The sequence below is a fragment of the Pleurodeles waltl genome, chromosome 2_1 (genome assembly GCF_031143425.1).
Source record: "Pleurodeles waltl isolate 20211129_DDA chromosome 2_1, aPleWal1.hap1.20221129, whole genome shotgun sequence".
In the NCBI taxonomy this organism is placed as follows: domain Eukaryota; kingdom Metazoa; phylum Chordata; class Amphibia; order Caudata; family Salamandridae; genus Pleurodeles; species Pleurodeles waltl.
In genome coordinates this window covers 568,051,254-568,064,662 of record NC_090438.1, presented here as the reverse complement: position 1 = coordinate 568,064,662, position 13,409 = coordinate 568,051,254, and the positions used below count along the sequence as shown (strand labels likewise).

The 13,409-nt window shown below is 44.4% G+C and overlaps 1 protein-coding gene across 1 annotated transcript in view; it reads right to left on the bottom strand.

Annotated features, from left to right (window-relative positions):
- MLH1 (mutL homolog 1) overlaps window positions 1-13,409 on the bottom strand; it is a 340,404-nt gene that overhangs the window by 82,546 nt on the left and 244,449 nt on the right. The window contains exon 15 of the mRNA XM_069215008.1: window positions 6,319-6,382. Within this exon, the coding sequence (XP_069071109.1) occupies window positions 6,319-6,382 (64 nt within the window). The remainder of the gene's footprint in view (window positions 1-6,318; window positions 6,383-13,409) is intronic.

Below are 13,409 nucleotides of genomic sequence, written 5' to 3'. Positions count from 1 at the left end.
TCAAAAGCTCAGACCACAAAGGATGCCCCCTACATGCGTTAATATGACACATTAGCAGTGAGGGACTATAGTAATTCCATATCAGTACTGCATGCATTGGTTGTGGTCTTCTCTGTTCTATGTATGTTCCATGCATTGCGATCACCAGAGATTTTCTTTAGCTCTCTGCTTACTCTATTTACACAGGGGCTAAGGCAGTATGACTGAATAGAATGTGTTAAATACAATCTACCGTGGAGTGCAATTCTTAATGTGGGTAGATCAGCTCTTTGTATCATGCTGTGAAGTATTGGAATCTTAAATTTGGTGGTATTTTGTGTGGTACACTTTCCATTGAGTTAGTTCTGTTTATACTGTAATTATATGGTTGTGATATCAGTGTAGAGGTATGTACAATCTTTAGCTGGACTTTATACTTCATTGCGGCTGTTGTAACTGTACCTTGACTCTCTCCTCGAACTGTGCTGCCTCCCTCTATTTGGGCTTTCCTTCCGAAGAGGAAGTACTTACTCTTGCAGAGGAAAGAAAATGCGAGACAATTATAAGTTCTCATTTTCCGACCGTGCCGGAGGAACAGATCTGGGATGAGGCCAGGTCCAAAGTCAGACTGTTGTTCTGCTTAGATCATACACGCACATTTTGAGGCTTTCTCACAAAGTAATGTATTGCTGTTGAACGGCACAGTCATCTACCTTGCTTTTCGCTGGGAAGCTAGAACCATACATCAGAAAATAGCAGCAGATGATTATTCCAGTCCGCAGGCGAGGGACATCATCATTCACAACATCTGAATTGGACCAAACATCTGCTTAGGTGTGTACATGCAATTTTAGAACACCTAGGCAAAAGGTCCTTCCACAGGGGTAGGAATAACAAATCTACCCAAGCTGTATAAAGCTTGCAGTGCCACGAAACTAGAAGCAAGCCTTTCCTCCCCATGCTGAATTTTTTCTTAAATTTCTTAATTGAGGAGTACAATAGAAAGAAAAATGTTTTCAGGGGTGGGGTGAGTGCTGAGGAATTTGGGGTCTGAACATGCTGGCATGTGCTGCCTTGTAGCATGTAATCGCAACGTAGGAGATGAATGGGGGCAACACACAATGGATTTGTTGCTTGTTGAGAAGCAGCAAATATCTTAGTAAGAGATTTTGATTTCCCAGGATTAGAAACCTAACGTTCAGGAGTTCATCACCAATGTGAATCACATCTCCGGAGGCAAGTACATATACCTCCAGATCTTTTTCCATTGGTAAAGTACCTGCTCTAGTCACTTTATAAATGTCTATGAGGAGCAGGGCGTGATGGTGCAAACCACCTGCCTTGAAAGTCTCTTGTTGTCTCTTCTTTAGGCAAGGGGAGTGTTGTGATGGAGGGCAGTCTAGTGAAACAAGACCGCTAGGGTACTAGCATTTAGCAGTAAGCAGTGATTTTAAATTGCTGGTGTGATTCCAATTGGGTATGAGTGAGGAAAGTGGCTAGGCATGAAGTAGTTTACCAAGTCATTCCAGATCCTAATAGAAATATTCAGAGTTCTCAAGGCTTGTCACCTTTATCTAGTTTGGTCGTTGCTAGGACTGGTAGGCTGTAGTTTTTGCGTAAAAATTGCCAAAATAACCTGAGACAGTGATTCTAAACCCTAAACGTCGACAACTCACCTCCTAACCACTCCATAATACGATGCAAAAACAAAACAGAAAGCTTTTACACAATAATGGCTCTCAACACTAATTAATAAGGTGCACAAAAACATTGTTAAATCTAGTAGAAAGACAACATTAGCACGTTGCCAGAGCTATAGTAGTGAAGAAATAATAAAATAAGCAGAGAGGGGCTCTGGATCATTGATTGCTTTCTAGAAACGCTATTCACGTCTTGGATCCGTGCACAGAACAGCAAACTCAGAAGAGCAATGACTCAGTCCCTTTCAGCCATTACTTTGCTAGAAGGATAATTCAGAGGTTTTAGGTCACTCCACAGGTCATCTATTCGGTGATGAAAGCACTGGTCATCATGACATGGGGCATTCTGCCTTTTCACTGCCCGAGTCCGCAAGGAAACCACGAGCACAGACATAAAAACAAGCTTTGGCAAAGCCAATAGGTCTCGCCTATACAAGAGCAATTGGCTTTGGCAATATGTTTTGTCATGCTGCACACCAATGTGTCGGCTGTTCAGCATGGCTATAAGTTAGAGGCCTGGAGGGTCCGAGTGGACTGGGGGAGTAGAGTGTCAGAGTGGATTTGTTGGAATGCCGTAGAGTTGAGTAGGAGGTGTAGAGTTCAGTGGCAGAGAGTGGAGTGGAGTAAGGTGGAATAGGGTGGAGTTGGTTGGAGTGGGGTGGAGTGGATTGGAGTAGAGTGGGGTAAATTGGAGTGCAGCAGAGTGGGGTGAATTGAGTAGGGTGGATTGGTGTGGGTGGACTGGATTGGATTGGGCTGGACTTAGTTGAGTGGGGAACTGGTGTGGGGAGGATTGGACTGGAGTGGGGTGGATTTGAATGGGGTGAGGTGGATGGGATTGGGGTTGATTTGAGTGGGGTGGATTAGATTGGAATGGGGCGGGTGGTTTGGATTGGAGTGCTACAACAGGGGTGTGGTGATTGGGGTGGGGTACACTGGACTGGGGCGGGGTGGACTGGAGTGGGGTGGATAGGACTGAAGGGGATGGATTAGATTGAGTGGGGTGGATTAGACTGGGTGAGTTGGATTGAATTGGGGTCAGCTGGATTGGACTGGAGTGGGGCAGGTTGGATGGATTGGACTGGACTGAACTGAACTAAGAGGGGGTGGGGTGGGGTGGGCTCGGGATGGGGTGAGTGGATTGGAGTAGAGTGTACTGAATTGGAGTGAGTGGGGTGGATTAGTGTGGGGTGGATTGGAATGTGGTGGGGTGGATTGGGTTGTGGTGTACTGCAATTGGATGGGTTGGAGTGGACTGCATTGAGGTGGGGTGGATTGGAGTGCGGATGGATGGATGGATTGGAGTGGGGTGGACTGGGATGGGGTAGGGTGGAGTGGAGCAGATTGGATTGGAGCGGGTTAGGAGTGAGGGAATGGACTGAAGTTTGGTGGACTGAACTGGGGTGGTTTGGGGTAGAGTGGAGTGGGGCAGAGTGGAGTGGGGCAGAGTGGAGTGAAATGGTGTGGGTGGATTGGGGTGCACTGGAGGGGGTGGACTGCATTAGAGTGGAGTGGGTTGGACTGGGATGAATTGGACTGGGGTGGATTGCACTGAGGTGGAGTGGATTGGATTAACGTGGTGTGAATTGGATTGGAGTGGGGTGCACGGGATTAGAGTAGGGTGGACTGGATTGGAGTGTATCGAATTGGAGTGGAGTGGATTGGAGTGAGGTGGCTTGGATTGGAGTGATGTGGATTGGATTGGAGTGAGGTGGGTTGAGTGAGGTGGACTGGATTGAGTGGGGTGGGTTGGATAGGGGTAGATTTGATAGGGGTGGAATGGATAGGAGTGGACTGGATAGGGGTGGACTGGATAGGGGTGGACTGGATAGGGGTGGACTGGATAGGGGTGGACTGGATAGGGGTGGACTGGATAGGGGTGGACTGGATAGGGGTGGACTGGATAGGGGTGGACTGGACTGGGTAGACTGAATTTAGGTGAGCTGGATTGGATTAACGTGAAGAGATGGAGTGGACTGGATTGAATTGGATTGGATTGGAGTGGATTGGAGTGAGGTGGAGTGGATTAAATGGGGTGGGTTATATTGAGTGGAGTGGGGTGGATCGACTGGAGGGGGTGGACTGAATTATAGTGGGGTAGATTTAGGTGATTTGGAGTGGGGTGGATTGGACTGGAGTAGGGTGGATTCATGTGGACTGGAGTTGGGTAGGTTAAAGTGGATTGTATTGAAGTGGGATGGACTGAGGTGCAGTGGGTTGACTGGACTGGATTGAGGTGGATTGGGTAGCAGTGGAGTTGACTGGAGTGGGGTAGGTTGGATTGGAGTAGGGTGAGTTGGACTGGAGTAGGGTGAGATGGACTGGAGTATGGTGGATTGGGACTGGAGTGGGGTGGTTTGGACTGATGGGTGCGTTGGATTGGAGTAGGGTGGAATGTACTGGAGCGGGGTGGACTGTACTGGAGTGGGATGGATTGGATTGGACTTGGGTGGGGTGGATTGGATTGGGGTATATTGGACTGGGCTTGATTGGACTAGTGTGGGGTGAATTGTATTGGTGTGGGGTGGACTGAAGTGGGGTGAATTGGGATAGAGTTGGGTGGACTGGATTGAAGTGAGGTGGATTGGATCGGAGTGGAGCAGATTTGTTTGGATTGGAAAGGGTTGTTTGGGATTGGAGTGGGGCAGGTTGGAGGGGAGTAGATTGAAATGGATTGGAGTGTGGCAGGTTGTGTTGGATTGGAGCGGGGAAGATAGGAGTAGGGCAGATTGTATTAGAATGGATTGGAGTGGGGTGGATTGGGCTGGAGTGGGGTGGAATGGGTTGGGGTGAATTGAGATGGAGTGGGGGGCGGGATTGAGGTGAGGTGAAATTGGATTGAGTGGGGCGTATTGTTTTGGATTGAAGAGGGGTAGATTGGAGCGGGCAGACTGGATTGGGACAGATTGTTTTAGACTGAAGTGGGGCAGATGGGAGTTGGCTGGACTGGAGTGGGGCAGATTGTTTTGGATTGGAGGGGGCAGATTGTTTTGGATTGGAGTGGGGAAGATTAGAGTGGGGCAGATTGTTTTGGAGTGGTGCAGACTGTTTTGGATTAGAGTGGGGCAGATTCCATTGAGGTGGGTTGGGAGGATTGGAGTGGGGTGGATTGGTGTGGAGTGAAGTGGGGTGGGGTGGACTGTAGTGGGGCGGATTGGAGTCGGATTGATTTGGGTGTACTGCACAGTTATGTGTTAAAGCATCATTTCAGAAATTACACATAATAAAGAATCAATGTTGCTTTGCAGTATTTCGAGCAAGATAATCATCATCTTTTGAGAAGAGCGCACACGAGCAAAAATAAATGAAAAAATTTGTGGAAAGTGAGAAAAGACAAGTTAACTATAAAAAAATAAAACTTTCACTAGAATTTAAAAGGAACAAAATGTAACTCAATTACGTCGGGAGCAGCGGACTGGCACTGATTAAGTTGAATCATTCAATGCTGGGCCCTGCTCCACAGAGATAAATGGAAATTATGTCAGGCCTACAGTGACGAATTATGAGTCTGTAAAGAAGAGTGTCACACAAGCCAACAAATGGTGAGTGACAGGCGGGCTGCAAGCCCTTTAATGTACACAACAGAGTCTTGCAAGCAAGACACATGCACTAGCGGAAGCACTCGCAGGCTCGACCCTACTAAGTCAAGCTCAGTACTAGCTGAAGCCCTGGATGAGGAAGAGTCAAGGGGGTCATGGGAAGCTTAAGCATGCTTGCTCTGGGCAACCACTGCAAGTAACACCCTACCTCTATCACTTTTTGGTGCACAACACAGCCACTCCCTGTTGACGGTGAAAGCTCTACTTTGCTGATTGTAGCAGTGTACCCTAGGCCGCAGATCACGGCCCAGAGAAGATTGGATCCACTTGCTCTCCCAGTGCACTGGGAGCTGCGAGCACCATTTCCAAGGTAACAAAACAAGCTCCTAGTTAATGGCACACATCCATGCACTTAGTCCGCTATCACACATCCACTTTGCTAATAATTCTTCTATTCATCCACTTGCTCATCCACATAACGCAATCAATTAATCAATCAAGAAAAGCTTTCATTTTTAAGCAAGACTTGCTGACTTTGCCAATGCTTGTTTTATATTTCTTCCCAAAGATTCGCTGCTTCATTGGACGACTTTTAGGGTGCTAAGGTGTCAATTATTTTTTTGCAAAAGTACGTTCTGTGTTTACAATGAAAAAGTGGATAAATAACGATTTAAAAACGTTTGTTACCTATTACCAAAAATAATGCAATACCTTATAAAATAATTTTCACTTGAGATTGTATTACTCAGGTTGAACACAGTAGAACACACAAGTGAGTCCCTGTGATCCTACTTGTTCTAGAAACATTGAAAGACCCTGCGTTCTTCAGTTACCGCAAAATGACTGCCCCATGAACCTTGCTCTCTTTAAATGTGAATTGTTAAGAGCATCAACTAGTACTTCACCCTTATTTTTTCAGCACTTTGTTTTAATAAGCTTGATTAAGGCGAGTGTATTTTTGCAAGACTTTACTTTCAAATCAACTAGCACAATCTACCGTGAAAAACAATGATTTGACACAAAAGGAGTACCCTACAAATACACAATATAACGACTCATATCTGAGAAAGTTAAATAAATGGTTTCATATTCATACTTACAGATAATCTTAAAATTCCAAAGTTCCCAAAGTCATAAATAAATATCTGGTAGAAAAGTTCTTGGCTGAAAGAAAGATTGCATTTTGAAAAATCATTTACAAAATACAGGTGTATTCCTTTTCTACACTTTCTTTGAATAAAACAATATTACTGCATGAAAACGAGTAGTGTGTACTGCTCCTGCAAAGTTCACTTCGGGATATATGTTCTTTCCTACAGTCAGGTACCACTGGGCTCGTCTAAGCATGATAGAACCCCACAACTTCACTTAGCTAAAGCGTCCTGGAAAGTAGGACAGCTTAGAAGGCGCAGGGGCATTACAGGATTCCATGTAAGGTAATTTCCTGGCCTGACTCCACCTATCAAGTGCCTTGTCATTGCAACAAAATCATTTTCGTGTCTAGAGCTCCACCCCACTTCATTTAAACCCACCTGACAAAAATGATGTGTATGCATGCTATATGTCAGGGAAGGATGAGGTGAAATTAACAGGGTGAAAAGGTTGTGAGGAATACAAAGTTTAATAGTTCGTTTAGTAATCTTTATCCTTTAAATCTTAACAAATACATGGTGTCTGCTGTTACACCGCATTTTATATAATGTTAGTCTAACCCAAGGACCATACAGCGTGGTTAAAAATGGTCGGGCAGAATGTCTGTTCACATGCCAGGTTAATGATAATAATTGTTTATTTCGGCCAAAAGAACACATAAGCCATTCAGCGCGGTCCTTTATACATCACATAATTTGAATTTTAATGACGAACTGATTATGTGGCCCTGGAATATTGTACAAATCACAGTTTTACATAAACAGCAGTTTATACGCTATCACAGAAAGTTTCAATAAATTGTTCCACGACTGTAAGTTAACACGTCCTGCTATGTTATAGCGATTTATCACGTGTACGTTTGCCACAAATGGCCATGTTTAAACCTCCGATGAGCTGAGGTCTCAAGTTGTCATTGTGTGAGTGCTGGTACAGAGTTTGGTCACCTGAACTGTAAAACCCTAACTTCTTTTCCGGCTCACCGTACTGACAGTGAGAGGGTAATGAGATGTTCTTGGGACTGCGTTATCAAGGTTCCCATTCCTTAGGCAGGCCCCAAGGCACGATCAACCAGAATCTCTAGGCAGACCATCTTCAATATGTTCAGTACAATATCCAGTGTATGGTGAGGTACCGGTTATTTGTGTAAAAACAAAAAATGGGTGAGAATGAGCTACTGGACCCTCGTAAGTGTATGAAAAAAATAAAAGCAATAATAATCGATTTTGGTCTAAAAAACACACATTGCCGTAGTAGTTAGTCCCTGGCATCTAAGGGAACTACTTTGTGTGCAGATGTGTTCCTTCTGAATGAGCAGAGTGCCATCACAGAGCGATGTCAGCCACTGGCTGATGTGGGCTGACCCACTGCCCCATTCTGCAGTGGGCAGAAGAAAAATGTCAACAACACAATAGACCAATGGATTTGGGGGGGGGGTTAGAAAGGGAGAGAGAGAATACATATATACACACACACACATACATTATCATACACACACACACACACACATATATATATATATATATATATATATACACACACACACACACATATATATATATATTTCCAGAGTGGCAGTTCCCACTAGGTAGTTATAGTAGGACCAAACAACTTTAAACGCTCACTTCAGCTGCTGTCTTGAAAGTTTCGGGTTGATCCGTCAAGCATGGACCGAGAAAAAGGGGGATGGGAGGGTCCCAAAACACGTTTTCACCATGAATTTTTCCATAGGGATTTTGAACAGTGATAAAGCCCGAACCACTGGACTGAATTACACCAAATTTGGCAGAAAAGTAGCTCTTGGTCCTGAAAGAGGCCTTTTTTGTTATTTGGTGTGAATCCATTCAGTAGTTTTTGAGAAATTATAGAAAATAAAAATGTGGATTTATAGGGTCACAAAGGATTTGCAACCCCTCCTGATCTCGTGCTGAGATCTGATTGGCTGCCAACACTTCAACAAGGAAGCGTTAGCAGCCAGAAAAAGGTTACAAATAAGTAAGAGGGGCCAGGGTACGGAGACCCTGCCCCCTTAGCTTTGGTGCTGGGGACCCTAAGGGACCCTACGGGGCTAAACAGCATTTAATATATATATATATTTTTTACCATGAATCACAGCAGATCTGGCAAAAATGTAAAAAAATAAGAAAGAAAAGAAGCACGGACTCCTGCGCTTTCTAATTCTGAATCCCGAGTGAGCCAAGTCCCAGGGGCATTGTTAATTTTAATGCGGGGGGCACCCGGACCACCACCTCCCCGGGGCTGTCATGTAAATCTAGACTGGCTGTGTGCCCACCCCGGGGCTTTAATCTAATTCTATGCGAGGGCTGCGCCTCTCCGGGGCTCTTTTCATTGCAGGAGGGAAATGCAGCACTCTTTGTGGAGCCACTGATGGCCCTGGGGACCGCCACCCCCAGGTCCTGATCCTGCTATGTCCTGGGGAGCCCAATCCCAGGGAACAGCTGGTTACTGTAGCTTGGCTGTAGGTTTACAGCTGCCGGCTGGCCACAGCTAATGCTCTGCTCGCAGCGAGGAAGAGCTGGCAAATAGCTCTCCCTCGCTGCGAGCAGAGGTTTCCACTGTCTCTCTGCCCACGGAGATGTAGGCAGGGAAACAGAGGAAACATTGCTCTCACAGAGAGGGAGGTCCTTCAGCAGCTTCTGCTCTGTGACAGAAATGCTCGCTCACACATGAGTTGGGGAGCCAGCTGGGACTCCAGGGTCCTTCAGGTTCACCCTCACGGTCCCCAACATTGTGAATGGGAACCCTAGGGGGCACCCAGGTCACATGGTCAGGCCCCAAGAGTTGGGGTCCCCAGGGCTAAGATCGGTGTGGCCCCCATCCCCAAAAATTAAAATAATAATTAGGCTGGGGTCCCCGGGGCAGATATCGGCTTTGGGAGGGAGGCACGCAGCTCCCCTCCTCAAAAAATAAATTAATGTTTAGGCTGGGCCCTGGGGAGGGGGGCCATGCAGGTTGGTGGTTATAGGAGTTGGCTGCAGGCTCTGTGGCCAACTGCTGCTGTGCACGCCATAGAACATGAAATAAGTGATGTAACATGTGAGATCATAAGCAGTGCATGGCGAGGGTGCAAATTATGGTTTCTTCAGTAATATATAACTGGTGACTTTCAGTGTTTGAGTTTAAAACATTGCATAACAATATTAGTATGACATGACTCTAACCTTTGTTTTCTTCAGTGAATTTCTAATTTTATATTTTAAACGTAAAGTAAGATATTATTACCATTCCAAACTATACAGCCACCTTAACATTTGTTTTTTTTCAGTCAATTTCTACTTTATTTTGTTAAAACATGAATAAGGTTCTATTACCATACATGGCTATCACAACTTTAGGCAGCCAAACCCCTGCAACACATGCTTTTTATTTTTTTATATTTTCTTGATCCTGATGGACTCTTGCAAGTCTCTTGGGAGCCAGTGCATCCACTTGTGCTCCGTCAAGACTTTCTCTGTAGCACAGGGGCAACGTTAGATCCCAAGAGCCTCCTAAAGGATTGAACAATCCTGAAAAAAAAAAAAAAAAAAAAAATCAATTCTCTCCAAATTTGACCCCTGGGGTCCCTTACAGACCTCCCCTACAAGAGCTTAGAGGTGTTAGGGTATCCCCAACTTGCCCTACGCTTAATTATTTGAAAATTTCAGGTGATGGTGACCGAGTCCTTGAGTCCTGTAATGGCAGCCGCAACATTTCTGTTAGTGTGGCGGCTGCTTATAGGAGTGAGTAATCTCACTGGAGCCTCTTGCGTCTGTGAGATGTCCAAAAGGAATGGGAAATCAGAGCCCTTCATTATTTGAAGTTGTGTGACAGCGGTAATGTCGCAAAATTCGTGTCCAGAGATCAATACATTTTGAAGCTTAATTTCACAAAAACTACTGAATGTATTTTTATTAAATCACAAAAAGCATGTTTTTGGGGTGAATATATAGCTTTCTGCCAAATATTGTTTAATTCTGTTCAGCTGTGTTTTATTTATTGTTGGTGAATTTTCAATGTGGAAAATGTATGGGGATAAAATTGTTTTGGGATACTTCTCTCCCTTCTTTCAGCCCTAGCTTGAAGGATCACCCCTATACTTTTCAGGAAGGAGCTAAGGTGGATGAATTTTTTTGGAAAAGTTTTGTGAAGATTCATCAACAGCACCAAAGCTATTAGTGACACAAAAAAAGCTCTTCCTATGGAAACTCACGTATAATTACACAGTGGCGACTGCCACTATGTAATGATTTAGTAAAATCTAGAAGTATTAGCGAATGTCACACATAAAACAAAGGAAGTGGGAAGGCCAAACAGGAAGCTCAGCAGGTAAAACCGAAAATGAACAGAGAGGAAAGCGGAGAGTGGAACCTGATGGAACCTTTAAAAGTAAAAAAATAAATAAAAAATAACAGAGACTGCTGTTGGGGATGCATTGGCTAAACCACCCCGAGCCCATGCCATTCAGGGATTGATGGGTTTCAGCACTAATTTTGGATATACCTGTTGATATTTTTGAGGGTTCCTAAAACAACCAACCAATATAGGAAGGAGGAAGAGCGGGGCGGGGCGGGGGGGGGGGGGGGAAAAACAGTACAAGAACAATTTCAGGGTTAAAAATGAAATCTGACAGAACATCTACTATCGCCCAGATTAGAAAAGAAACTTGATACCATCAAACACAATAGCTCTTCTCCCTTCCAAACCACTTATAAAGATCATCAAGATGTAAGTGTTATTTGTACTGCACATAAGTCGAGCAGTACCCTCTATTACAGCTAAGGTTGCCCGTCTATCATCAAGTACCTCGGGGTCGAAGGCGCCTGATAGATCAAATATAATCTTGCCTTGGTTGCAGGCCAAAAGGTCCTTTCTGATATTTAATGGGTACCTTCAGTGCTCGTTTGTGGCCTTAATCGAAACAGGAATCACTGAGGAAACCACTGGACGCCAGACAGGTGGTGAGTGGACACAGGGAAATCTTGAGTACCTTAGTAAAACAGGAGAGGTCTGAGACAGACCATATTTTGCTAGAATAACAGCATCAGATGTAGCTTTTTTTTTTTAATAAGGAACTAATGATAGCATACTTAAAGGAAACTGTTCATAAGATTAGTGATGTTCTGGGACGGTGCCAGGAGGCCATGATTGATGGCTTTGGTATTGGAAATGTGTCAGCACAGAGTGGTTTTCGTCAAGGAGATGAGGGTGGTGAAGGTTCCATGAAAGGCACAAGCACTCACACGGTGCAATCGCTAGGGGGTAGAGGGATGGATGACTAGCGGGGAGAGTTGGATGAAACCAAGGATCTGTGCTCTCAGGGAGTCAACTTTACTAGTGAAGAATGATATGAGGATCACAGAAGTCAGAAATGGGGCACACAAGCAATAGGGGCAACAGCACTTTTTTGAAGGTGTGGAACAGTTCGTTGGTAGAATGGGAAGACTCACTGATGCAGGATTGGTAGTATTCTTTTTTTTCATTGGCCTTCTATATGTTTGTTTGTAGCTTCTAGCACTGATTTAGTGTTCTGTGCGATCAGAGAGAAGTAACATTCTGCCTAACATTTTACTTGCTGTAATATCTGTGTACCAGTTATTAGATTTTGCAGTGCAACAGTTTCTGGTTGGGGAGGGAACAGGAGAGTTGAGGGCCTTGATTAAAGTTCAAATTGGTTAAGAATATCATCAGGCTTATTGAGAGTAGGGATGCCATTTATTTCTTGAACTAAGGTTTCTGCTTGCATTTTATTCAGGGTGTCCCAAGGGTAGAGAGTGTCAAGGAAAAAATAAATCATTGTCCACTGTCTAGCAAGATATCCAGATAATGACATTAGTAAGTGGTTTGACTACCTACAGCTGATGCATATTGAAAAGCTGGCATTTACAGTACTGCTGTAAACAGAAGGATAAGGCAGAAGTTTCCATTATGTTTTCTTTTCCTAGTTGTTTGAAACCAAGGTAATCCATATCGTCAACTGAGATAGATAGGCTTTTAAGAACATTTATGTCCAGATGTTTATATCACCCATAATTATGACACGACTACATAGCACATGCACATATTAGTCAACTAATAGATCAGGATTGGAAGGTGAGAAGGCATGTTGTGGAAAGGTAGTAGGAAACAGCACAGACCAGGGAGGTGACTGGAGAGGTAACTCAATGACTTAACTATGAAGTATAATAATGAAGTGAACATTAGCCCATCCAGTATGGTGAAGGAGAGAGAGTAAAGATTGACCAAAGCAAAATCACCTCCACATCACTGGCTTGTTTTTGTAAGCAAGATATTGTGATTTGGTGGAAGGAGGGTGGAAATAACAATCGCAGAGTTGTCTTTGAGCCACGTCTCTGTGATGGCAAGGAAGTGAAATTCATGGCATGATATCAGGTCCTGCATGCTTAACGTAGTTTTGGCTACAGATCTTGCATTTATGAGTGGTCAAATTATGGCATTTGAAGTGGGTGGCGAGACAATCATCAAGGGAAATACATGAGGGAGGGAAATGACGTGTATCGTGGGTAGGTGCTGATGCGGGGGGGGGAGCAGTTATCAGTGAGTGAGGCTGAGAGAACCCTATCATGAATGGGGTGCACACAGTAGCGTTCACTTCTAACTTCATAAAAATCTGGTTGAAGCTCTGTAGATTGCATTGGGTAGCCTAGATCATTATCCAACCATTCATAAATTAAGATATTTATGATTGTAGGGGAAGTACTGGATGGGGGAGGATGCAGTAGGATTCCACTCTCTAGGTATACTTGATATAACAGGGGATGAGAGGTGCTTTTCCATGCAGATGTGTCTGGTGCCCAGAACAGAAGGTCTGTAGTTGTGCCACTTTTAAGTGGGCTGAGATAGGAGTTGCCAATTAAAGTCTTGGGTGATCTGTGAGAATGTTGGATGTGAATATCTCTTTGCTATGTTCAGAGATGACCAAAGGAGGGCATAGTCCATCAAAGCTTGATGGTCGTGGTGCCAACAGAGGTGTTTGGGTATGGTACTGGATGTAGTACAGAGATAAGATGGTGTGAACAGTGAT